The 12,030-nt window shown below is 42.7% G+C and overlaps 2 protein-coding genes across 2 annotated transcripts; both read left to right on the forward strand.

Moving 5' to 3' along the window:
- Positions 1-2,477: 2,477 nt before the first annotated feature.
- On the forward strand, positions 2,478-3,407 carry LOC101871030 (olfactory receptor 4S2-like). Its single transcript, XM_005154245.4, has one exon. The coding sequence runs from the start codon at positions 2,478-2,480 to the stop codon at positions 3,405-3,407; it is 930 nt and encodes a 309-aa protein (XP_005154302.4).
- A 4,335-nt stretch (positions 3,408-7,742) lies between these two features.
- LOC101871200 (olfactory receptor 4Q3-like) lies at positions 7,743-8,710 on the forward strand. The gene has a single exon (XM_005154246.4). The coding sequence runs from the start codon at positions 7,754-7,756 to the stop codon at positions 8,708-8,710; it is 957 nt and encodes a 318-aa protein (XP_005154303.3). The 5' UTR covers positions 7,743-7,753.
- Positions 8,711-12,030: the final 3,320 nt, after the last annotated feature.

Below are 12,030 nucleotides of genomic sequence, written 5' to 3' on the forward strand. Positions count from 1 at the left end.
TATGTAAATGTCCCGTGTAAGGGACATCTTTATGCCAAGAATATTTGGTTGCAAAGGTAAGGTGAATATAAATCATAGAATCATAGAATATTTTGGGTTGGAAAGGAACTTAAGATCACCCAGTTCCAACCCTCCTGCTATGGGCAGGGACACCTCACACTAAGCCATGTCACCCAAGACTACATCCAACCTGGCCTTGAGCACTGTCAGGGATGGGGCAGCCACAGCTTCTCTGGGCACCCTGTGCCAGCAGCACCTCACCATCCTTGCAGTAAAGAACTTCTTGCTTATATCCCACCTGAACTTCCCCTGTTTCAGTCTGAACCCATCCCCCTTGTCCTATCACTCCAGTCCCTGATTAAGGGTCCCTCTCCAGCATCCTTGTAGCCCCCTTCAGACACTGGAAGCTGCTCTGAGGTCTCCACACAGCTTCTCTTCTCCAGGCTGAACAGCCCTAACTTCCTCAGCCTGTCTTCATATGGCAATGGACAATAAATCTTGCAAATGGTCAGATGTGATGGTTATTTGAACCAGAAATGCTTCCAGAGCAAATACATATCCACTAGTAAATAAAGCTTATTGATCTGGATAGCATTAAAAAGCCATTCAGAAAACAAAGAAGCAAGCAAGCAAACCCATGTGCAATGTAAGAGTTAAGGTGACCACACTCCAACACCACTCTCAAGAGATAACCCTAATAGATACCTAAAAAACAAGTCTTAGCTCCTTGTCCACTGACAATTTCTGACAAAGCTTTGTATGCCTCTGGGATCTCATTACCCTTGATAGTCTCATGCCTCTGCTGTGTGATTTCCTTTAAATATACCTGCTACCATTTCCCATCTGGTGAGAGACAATTGTTTTTGTAGATGTGTTTGGTTGTTGTGGGTTTTCTTTGCAGAATGAGAAATGCAGATAGCCAGGCTGCTCTTCCAGCCATCCTAGGTTCAGAACAGGCAGAGATATGCACTGCTTTCGCAACAGTTAAGCCACAACTAGCAGCTGAGACGTGCTGATGAAACCACCTAAAAGTGGTCAAAGGAGGTCATCGGAGGAGCAATAGCAGGTAAATGCTCAGAGAGTGGCAAATATGAACTGCGTAAGTATCACTCTTTTGTTCTGTTCCAGAGTGACCAACATCCTGCCTATGAAAACAGTGAATTTTGTGTGGTCTGTTTTATGAATTAGAAAACACTCAATTATATATTTTCCATCTTTTGTTTTAGTTGATGTTTATTTGCTTTTTTCCCCCACTTATATGTTGTTTCCAGCAAAATCTGTGAAAAGGATGTTGTCAGTGTTACAGAGAGGGCTCGGCAGCTGATGGACACTTCCCATGTGCTCAGTTTTACATTGCCTGAGCTGGCCATGTCACACATGGTCATGACATGCGCACATGCGCACTTTGGCCTTCTCCACAATGCTTTCCCACGGAGAGGCATGGAGATAGGGATGGAGACACTGAAGAGGCTTCCCTTTGCTTCCCTAGTTGGGCAATAGCTGGGAGGTGAGGCAGAAAGCTCAGGAGAAAGAACTGAGCATTATGTGGTTGTCAAATAGAATCCAGACCCCAAAAGGCTTGATGATATCACAGTCAAGGTCATTACACATTTACCACCTCTGTCTTTGTATATACATTGAACTAATGATACTTGTGTCTATGGGAATACCACAGAGGTGGATTCATGGGTGTTTGTGAGTAAAGCAAGGTCATCAGCAATAAATTCATTACCCTGGTATCACTATCGGTGTATTTATGAGATATTCCACACTAAGTCCCGGACTTGGGTGAGGAGCCCCTGCTAATGTGCCATTAATGCAAATTAGCTCCAATTAGTCATTTTATGTGCTGTAAAAAAGATGGGTCAAGAAAACACTGGCCAGCTCTTTCTGTGACTGAACTTACCCAGGTCTATCACAGAGGGATAGTAAGGAGCAGCTCTGTTGGAGCAGTCCTTTAGAGGACTGAAAAGGAAAGTACAATCACTGTGCAAGGACCTTTTTCAGACCATGATCAAAGTGCTGAGATGGAATTAGAGACACACTGTCTCTTTCAGTCAACTTTTATTCCTAAATCAACATTATAGGGTTAAAGTGAGTCTTCAAGGGGCTTTGTAATTGGTCTTTTGTTTTAAAAGAGGCAAAGGTGAGAGCTTGAGGGTATTATTTTTACCACTCTTCTCAAATAGATAACCTGAACTTGTTATATATTATTATATTGTTATATATTATTATATTGTTATATATACATATTATTATTATATAGGTCAATAATACATTCTGATTTGGATATCAACTGTTATTCCTTGAGAAAAGCATTGTCTTTAAATGGAAACTGTCCCAAAAAGACAGCAAAGAAGAAACATTAAACATATTTAATATAGCAGTGGTCAGTGTGTATGTGTGATAATGTCTCATGTCTAATGCCATAGCTTCTGTGCCTTTTCTGTGCTTCAGGTCCTGTCTACATGGTACCTATGGAGAAAGAAAACAACGTGACAGAGTTCATCCTCCATGGACTGACACAAGATAAGAGAGTGGCAAAAGTTTGCTTCTTGGTATTCTTAACCTTCTACATCACTATCATTGTTGGAAACCTGCTTATCATCATTACTGTAAAGACAAGTGAACAGCTGAGCTCTCCCATGTACTTCTTCCTGAGCCACTTGTCTTTTGTGGACATCAGTTACTCTACTGTCATAGCTCCCAAACTCATTTATGACCTTCTTCTTGAGAAGAAGACCATCTCTTTTGTGGGCTGCACAGCTCAACTGTTTGGGGGCCATTTCTTCAGGTGCACTGAGATCTTCCTTCTCACAGTGATGGCCTATGATCGTTGCACTGCTATATGCAAGCCGCTTCATTACACAAAGATCATGACCAAACCCGTCTGCATCTGGCTGGTGGCAGCTTCTTGGGTGGGAGGCTTTGTACACTCCATGGTGCAGACGCTGCTGGTCATTCAGCTGCCTTTTTGTGGGCCCAGTGAGATCGACCACTATTTCTGTGACGTTCACCCTTTACTGAAGCTGGCTTGCACTGACACCTATATCACTGGTATCAGTGTGATTGCCAATAGTGGTGTGATTTCCCTGGGCTGTTTCATTGTTCTTATTGTGTCCTACACTGTAGTCTTGGTTTCTTTGAGGGCGTGCTCTTTTGAAGGGCACCTCAAAGCTGTCCGTACGTGTACTCTCCAGATCACTGTTGTAGTTCTGCTCTTTGGGCCGGGCATTTTCATCTATATGCGCCCTTCCACCACCTTCTCATCAGACAAGACAGTCTCTGTGTTCTACACTGTCATCACTCCTATGCTCAATCCCTTGATCTACACCCTCCAAAACAAAGAAGTGAAAAATGCCATTAAAAAGTTGTGGAGCAGGAAAGTGCAGAGGAGTGAGAAGTGAAACAACACAGTGTATGTTTGTAAGATGATGTGAGCTTAAGTAATCATGGAGAGGGTTCAGAGAAGTGCCCAGGAGAGACCTTCCAGTAATGCTGCTCTGGTTTTAGTGCAGCTATTCAGAATAATGCTGACACTAAACTCAAGGGTTTATGTAACTCATGTGCTTCAGAAACTGTTAACCAAAAGGATGTGAGGTTATCATCAGCTCCCAGACATGAACATGGTGGGTGTTACTGTGGCATTTACCTTGAGGCACCTCAGAGCTGTATCTTGGGTATTTGCCTAGGCTTCTCTTGGCATTAGGAGAAACAACCAAGTGTTTTGAGAGGTTGTTCTTTCCTCCAAGCTCCTAAAAGCTCTGGAGAGTAGCATCTCCTTCCATTTCTGCACAAAGGAGTGATGTTCTAAGTACCAAGTTCTAAGAGTAAACAAACCTTTCAGCAGGGCACAGCATCAACAGCTTTTATCTAACACACTTTGAGGTGTCTACAACTGAGCAAGCTGACAAAAGTCAGCAGCCTTTAGGACTCATTTCATGGTAAAACAGGACCTTGAGAGAAGGAGGAGGTTATATTTGGTCTCTGCACAACAGGGAGGGATGAAAGATTGTACTGAAACATCAGCAAATAAATAAACTCCAATATGTAACTATTGAAAGGGTTTTCCATGCAGAGCATCTTATTAGCAGGAGGGTGAACTTTCAGTCAGGCAACCTGTAACTACTCTGAAGCCCCTTCAGATGAGAAATGGAATCTTCTTTCCTTCCTTTGCCAGTGCAATTCCCAGTAATAATAACTACTATTATTGCTCAATGTCAGTACCGTGATTCCAAAGCTCACCAGGTTAATAGCTAAAATTCCTACAGTGAGTCTGAATGTTCCTATCTTTATGTATTTAGTACTTTTCTGGTGAATGTGCTATCTACTTCAGCTTTGTTCCCATCCTGCCCTTGGTTCCTCAAACACTCAATCTCAGCTGGCGAGTGACAATAAATGTAAATGAAACTTAATACCCAGGTCAAAAAAAAGGTATAAACCTGAAATTATGGCTATTCTTGATTGGGTCTACTTCATTTAAAGGAGTCCTGTTGTCTAACACCTTTCTGAGACCTTTATATCATAGGTGACCTTTATGAGAACAGCAACCCTATGAGAACAGCAACCCAAGCACGGTTAAAGACCACAGAACACACTGATCCCATATCCAGCGGAATTATCTGCAAGTTTTCACGTCTTTATTCAGACACTGAACATGGAAAACATTCCTTAACTTCTTAATAAGAATTTTATTGTCTGGTTGACTTTTTGTCAGCAGTTCCCAGTACAGATACAGAAACACAGAACTGTTCTTGGAATCCCATGACTCTGGGCAATGCTCTTCTGCAAATTGACAGACTATGGTTATTGACTGTTTCCTTATTTTGGGAAGGGGAACAGAGGAACAGGATGTCCTTAAAATAGTTCACAACTCACTCATTTGCTCCAAGGTGATTGGTGATGCATAGAGATGAAAAACAGCAATAAGCCCTTGGCACTTTATGATGGTAGTAAAATTAGAAGTAAAACACCAGTTACTTGGACTAAAAATTTTTACAATGTCTCCATATTTTCAGGCAGAATTGGAAGAGAAAGAGGTAGAAATGATTGACAAGAAGAGGAAGGGTTTTTATTCCCTACTGTTAGGACATAAAACCAGATGTGTAGTCACCAAGATTTCCTTTTTAGATCTCCAGGTTCTTCCTCACTAGGAGAGGCTACTCATTTCACCTCCTGGATGGGGCCTTGAGCAAACTGCTCCAGTGGAAGGTGTCTGTGCCTGTGGTAGGGGATTGGAACTGGATGAGCTTTGAGGTCCCTTCCAATCCAAAACATTCTATGATTCCATGTAGGAGAAATGGCCATAAAATTCACTAATCACATTTCTTTTCTTGGATTACATGCTTTCAGAAACTTATTTCCAGTCTTAACAGTCCATACCAGTGTTTGTTTTACCCTGGCTAACTGCTGGACACCCATTCAACTACTCTCTTACTCATCTTCCTCAACAGGAAACGAGGAGAAAATGAGATAAAAAAACTCGTGAATCAAGATAAAGACGAGGGGATCACTTATCAATGAACATTCGTGTTTTTATTATTAGACACTTGGGCTTTTTATCATACAAAGGGCTTTTGAGTGCTTAGAAGCACATGCTGTTTCATCCTCTATCAACTTTCAAGACTCCACACACAGAAGGCCATTGGGCAAATCGATGTGCTGCTGCACACCAAGGGACCCAGCCACAAAAACTGCTTAATAAGGCCCTCAGGTACCTCCTTGGAGTTTGATAATGACACATTTGTCACTATCTTTTGCTTGTGTTTAGTACTTAGCATGTTACAAGGGTATTTATATGTTGTGCTGGGATGGGATGACTTTAGGGAGTAGGAGGATGCGGGAAACATAAGAGGTCAGCTCAGAAAGCCTTGGAGATGTTGACTCATTGGATCTTTCTGTCTAAGTGATAGACAGAAAATGGGACATTGATACCATCACAGTAAAATTTGCCTGTAAACTGTCAGGAAAAGAAAAAATGCTTGGAAACTTTCTGAAACAAAGAAACTTAAACAAAAGCAAGGATATGGCAATGACAAGCAAGAGGAAGAAGAGTGGGACAATGCACTGACTCTTGGATGGATAACTTGAAGCAGATTTGGAGGGAATGATTAAAAATGCTTTCAGGCAACAAATGTTGTGGAGTTGAGACTTGAAAGTTCATGTCATAGCAGTGATTAGTAACTGGGTACAGTAGTAATCATTTTTCTTCTCCTTTGCCTATGTTCTTCATATCAGCCATGGCATGTTAAAGCCCATGTATGTGGTATGTTTATATGAAAGGCAGAGAGAAAAGTTTGGTAATTCATTTAAAAATATACATAAAAATATAAATACTATTATGATGGTTTTGGTCATTTGTATCTTTCAAAGCAGCTTCTTTTAATGTTGGTTACACTGTAGGTATTTAGCATGGGGCAGGTATCTGCTCTCCAAGCAAGGACATCTCAAGGACAGACAGACTGTCTTCTATGGAGTAAGTCATCTCACTGTGGTATAATGATCTAAACAAGGTAAGCCAAGAGCCTTTAAGGTGTTTATTCTTCTTCATTAACTATACAGGGAGTTAGACCTGTTACACTCAGATGGTGATGCCTGCTCTGCAGGTCTCTAGCACAACATCAGGGATCTCTAGAGACACCTCACGCTCTGTGCAGCTCTGGAAGACTGCTGAGCCCTTGGGAGTGCAGAGAGGAAAAAGTGAGATCATTCCTGAACCAGTGTTGTGATTTGCAGACATATATTCCCAATCCTGCATGAAGCAAGCCTGTTTGATGGGCAAGAAAAACAGTTGTTGAGAACTACCAGGAAGTGGTAGAGAACTGAGCAGGACCTGAGGAAAAGTGCTCAGGTATTAGCAAAGGCAAGAGCATATATGAGAAGCAAACACTGCTTTCTTAGTAGTAATCTGCTTGCTGAGTTATAAATGTTAAGGCAGAAATGAGCAGGTAAAGGATTTCCTGGTGTGACTGTAAATGAAAATGAGCATTGATATGCTGGTCACATCTCAGCCTCCACAAGACAGTGAGTTTATCTCTCCAGTTAAGAACTATATGAATTACTCAGAGAAACAAAGATGTAGAGAAACTGTGAAGAGTTTTGCAGCTTCTGCTCTGTTAGAAAACACAATTTTTCCAGGAAAGGATGTTCTGTTAACAGCAGGCTTAAGAGATCATTCAAGATTCTAAGTGGCTGCTAGTACAATAGAGAGGGATTGGTGAAGAACTTGTTTTCTATGCATGTATTTCTAGTTTCAGAGTGGACTGGAGGGCCCTTTCATCAGCTTAGAGGATTGCAATTAGGAATAGAACATGGAACAGCTTATGGTGGAGCTGTACATCATAGACACAATACTTGACCATGACAAACATTTGCTTCCATCACGACACTCTCAGCAGGTAAAAGGACAGTGTGCCATTCTGCCAGTATTGGTTGCTCTTATCCTGTGACAGTAGGATGTGATTCCTCCCTGACAGAATGGAAGCATGCACATCAAATAGTGGTCAGAAAGATAGTGGTCAGTGTGAAGGTCAGTATGGAGGGGCCAGAAACCTGAAAAGGGAGTGGGAAGGCAGCAGATGGCTGGTGCTCTTTGCAAACACTGCTCACCATAACCTATGATGCAGCACTGTGCATTCTGTAGCAGGCAGATCGGCAGTAAATGCACCCTGATCTCATCACCCATGAACCTTGGAGCCATAGCACATCCCCTTCTCTTTCTTACAGCCCATGAGTCCATCCCCAGACCTGCGCTATGGGAGCCCAAGCTGAAGTGATGGTGCTGGGAAACTTCTCCCAAGTGACTGAATTCATCCTCCTGGGCCTTTCTGATACAAGGGAGCTGCAAGTCCTCTTCTTCATCTTCTTCCTCCTGGCCTATGCCATGGTTCTGCTGGGGAACCTTCTCATCATTGTGACTGTCAGGACTGACCCCAAGCTGTTGTCACCCATGTACTTCCTCCTCTGCCATTTGTCCGTCTTAGATATCTGCTGCACCTCCGTCACCTCTCCCAGGTTGCTGGTGGACCTGCTGTCCCAGAGGAAGGCCATTGACTTTGAAGACTGCATGGCCCAGCTCTTTTTCCTGCACTTTGCAGGGGCATCAGAGATGTTCCTCCTGACTGTCATGGCTTATGACCGCTACACTGCCATCTGCAAGCCCCTGCACTACACAGCCATCATGAACCGGAGGGTGTGCTGGCTCCTGGTGTTTGCCTGCTGGGCAGGGGGCTTCCTCCACTCCATTGTCCAGACACTGCTCACAATCCAGCTCCCCTTCTGTGGTCCTAACACAGTTGACAACTACTTCTGTGATGTGCCTCTTGTTATTCGGCTTGCCTGCACTGATATCTATGTCATTGAGTGGCTCATGGCTTCCAACAGTGGTTTAATATCCCTATTTTGCTTCCTGGTGCTGGTCATATCTTACACATTCGTTCTGGCCACCATCAGGGTTCGCTTCACTGAGGGGCACTGGAAGGCACTCTCCACCTGTGCCTCACATGTGATGGTCGTCACCATCTTCTTTGTACCCTGTATCTTCATCTACCTCCGTCCCTTTTCTACCTTCCCCTCTGACAAGCACATCTGTGTGATCTACACTGTCCTCTCCCCAGTGTTAAATCCCCTCATCTATACCCTGAGGAATAACGAGATGAAGGCATCCATGAGGAAACTGTGGAACCGCTGCAGAGACAAGCTGGGTTTGTGACAAACCTGGAGCTCCTTCCCTACAGACTAATGGCAGAGTGGGGCATGAGAATAAGGTTGGAATCCAACTTGTAGGGAGTATCTGAAATCCACCTGAAACCATGTTTAGTTCCTGCTAAGGAATATTTTCTGCAAAGAAGCAGATTTCAGTGATGCTCTCACCTCTTTTGTCAGCTTTAGGTCCCCTTAGTCCATCAATAAATGGATTTTTTCACTGTTGAGAACAAATGAGAATTTGTAAAGGTTTTTGCTATTCACACAGCTTTGCAATTAGAATTGCAGCTCCTGATGACAATTAGAAAGTCCTTCTCTGCAAGCTTAAAGAGAAGTCAGGAGGACCCAATTCTTGACTACAAAGCAATAGCGTTATGCATGATATGTGATGCTGTGAGTGAATTGGATGTTTCACATGGGCAGAGCTCAGATGTTTGGGATGAAATTCGAAGGGAAAAGGAATTGTGCTGTGGAATACAGCAAAGTCTAAATAACAACCATTTGAGCACTGGATCCACTCAAGTGGGGAACATTGAGCAGCCTGTGAACATTGCTTGGAAAGAGTAAACCACCATTACACAACAGAGCTTGCACTACTGTTGTTACTGTTTGCTAAGAAACATGGAGACATTTTTAAGGCATGGATAATACTTTCCTCTGAACAATAAATCAGAAAGATCTGAACAACTGTGGGCTTTATCAGTGCCTTTCCCCCTCCCTTCCCCCCCCCCCCCCATTGTCTTTGCTCTTCAATATTTGTTTCCATGGTGTTCCTCTGATTCTCATAGAAATGGATGAACTCTTCCCATCACCAAAGCCATGTCTCTTCCATGGCAAGAGGTTACAACCTATTCAAACCTATTTCAGAATCCTTCTGAAGACATTACCTATTGTTACTACAAAGATCTGGTTAGGAAGGAGTTCTGGAGCCTGAGTAACTCCTTTTTCCACACTGTTGGTAAAAGAAAGGAATTTCCTTTACTTCAGATCTGAAATCATTAGCTGTGTGGAAAAAAGACTGTGCTTTAGGCCTCTGAGTTTTTAGACTGCTTCTTGGGTTTTGGACTGCTTCTTCTAGGCATCTTCTGGCAACTATCTGCAATAACAGAGACAAAGTCAGTTTATAGTTAAAACCAGGCTTGCATTCAGCAAAGCATCAATTTGGGACTAGACTATTCCACTCTAGGAATCCCAGAATAGTGTTATGCCTGTTTTGCTAACTCCCAGCAGTGTAAAAGTAAAAAACAGCTCCAAAAAAGGCTTGAATTAGGTTAACAATGGACCTTTTATGTGTATGTATAGACACTGGGAGATCAAAGATCTATAAGGAATGCTAGGCAGTAACCCAGTCTTTACCAGAGAGACTTACAAGCCGTTACACAGCAGCTTCTGCTTGGGCCTTACAAGAACTTCTGAAATGCACACCAGGGCTGTTTCTCAATTCGGGAAACAAGCAATTCTGCTGTGTTGAAATCCACTGTTCTAGCAGAATTGAATGGTACCTACGACAGAAGGTTTGGCCTTCTGTCATAAAGGAGAAACTGGAAACAGGAAACAGGTCTTTCACCACTCATTTCTAAGACCTGAAGAACCCAGGTTTCATACTAACTAACGTAACTGCTGAATTCTCTCCCACAAGAAGCAAGAACTGGTCTTTTTCCTTACATATCTATGTATTATGTGTCAAACACCTATCTTATCTTAGCATGACAAGGCAGCATGACAATATTTCAGGACACATGAGAGAGTAATAGGGTTATGTTTCCCAATTTGAAGAGCAAGGTGTGAGTTCTTGCTTTCTACACTGTGGCTCTCTGAGATCTAAAGTACGTGATCTCAGAAGTAACCGGCTTCACCCATGTTGCTTGTCTGAACTTCTTTTAACAGACAATGAGACCCCAGCTCTGGGGCAGCAGCACAAGAGGGACATGGAGCTGTTGGAGCAAATCCAGAGGAGGCCACGGAGATGCTGTGAGGGCTGGAGCAGTTCTGCTCTGGAGCCAGGCTGAGATTGCTGGGCTCGGGCAGCCTGGACAAGAGAAGGCTCCTGAAGGGGAGACCTGAGAGCAGCTCCAGTGCCTGAAGGGGCTGCAGGAAAGCTGGAGAGGGGCTTGGGACAAGGGCCTGTAGGGACAGGCCAAAGGGAATGGCTTGAACCTGCCCAAGAGAGGGGAGACTGAGCTGAGCTCTTAGGCAGAAGCTCTTCCCTGGGAGGGTGCTGAGGTATGATTCTATAACAAGGTCTGTGGACCTTAGGGTGTCAACGTGTCTATTCTAAGACATTAAATATGCCCAAGAAGTGCTTTTTTCTTTGACCATGAAGGAGGAGATCAGATGGACTCACTTTGGGTGCAGATTTGGGTAAATCAATCTGCTTATCCACATTTGGAATAACCTGGTTCAGGCTGTTGCTGCAGCTTACAGCTAGAATCACACTCAGCTATTTGAACAGAGTATGTCTTATATCTTTCTGTCATCACATTAATATACAATGGTACAGCATTCAATAGATATAACACAAGATAATATATTACCAACAACCAGCAGCATGAAGTAATAAATATCACAAAGTATCTACAAAATATAAGCCCTCAAATCATGAAGATCCATTTTACTGGTAATGTTAAAAACAAATGCTGAAACACTGAAACCTTCTTAACAATTTCACTCATGTGGGATCATAACTTTCAAAGAAACAAATCAACTAAAAGCATTTTCTCTCTCTTAGACATGCTATTGCTGAGCTCAGCCATCAGATGGCAGAGGTGCATATAGACAGTGTAACAGCATACACTGATACTGATGCTCACAAGTAAGTTAAAGACCGTGGAGATGCTGATTGTAGGATTTTCTTTAGACATAAAAGGCTGTGACAAAGCCATAATTCTTTCACACAAGCAAGTTACTAAAATCATACAAGGGATGATATATAGAGGAAGAAGTGACACAATCCAGCACTCTATCTGGGGAGATAATAACAGTACTTGGGAAAAAGACTCAAGAAGAAAGGATCTTCTGTGATGTGTTTTTAACAGCTGACATTCCCACCTTGCAGTAATAAGATTTCTGTACTCCTTCAGCAAACTTATGACAGTAGCAATTATGTCACCAAATCCATCAGTTCAGTGTCTGCCATCAGTATAACACTGTAAGTTTATTGTGCTAGACTAATTCAGGATTGGATTCATCCCATCTTATTTAAGGCATCCCACTGCAACATCTCATTTGGGAGCCTGGTTCAAAGTCTTTTGAGACAGAAAAAGATGCCTTTAAAGGGAAGAAAATAGAGAGGAAAGAAACAAGCCCTCTCAGAAGCCAATTACATCC

The sequence above is a fragment of the Melopsittacus undulatus genome, chromosome 4, assembly GCF_012275295.1.
Source record: "Melopsittacus undulatus isolate bMelUnd1 chromosome 4, bMelUnd1.mat.Z, whole genome shotgun sequence".
NCBI lineage: Eukaryota > Metazoa > Chordata > Aves > Psittaciformes > Psittaculidae > Melopsittacus > Melopsittacus undulatus.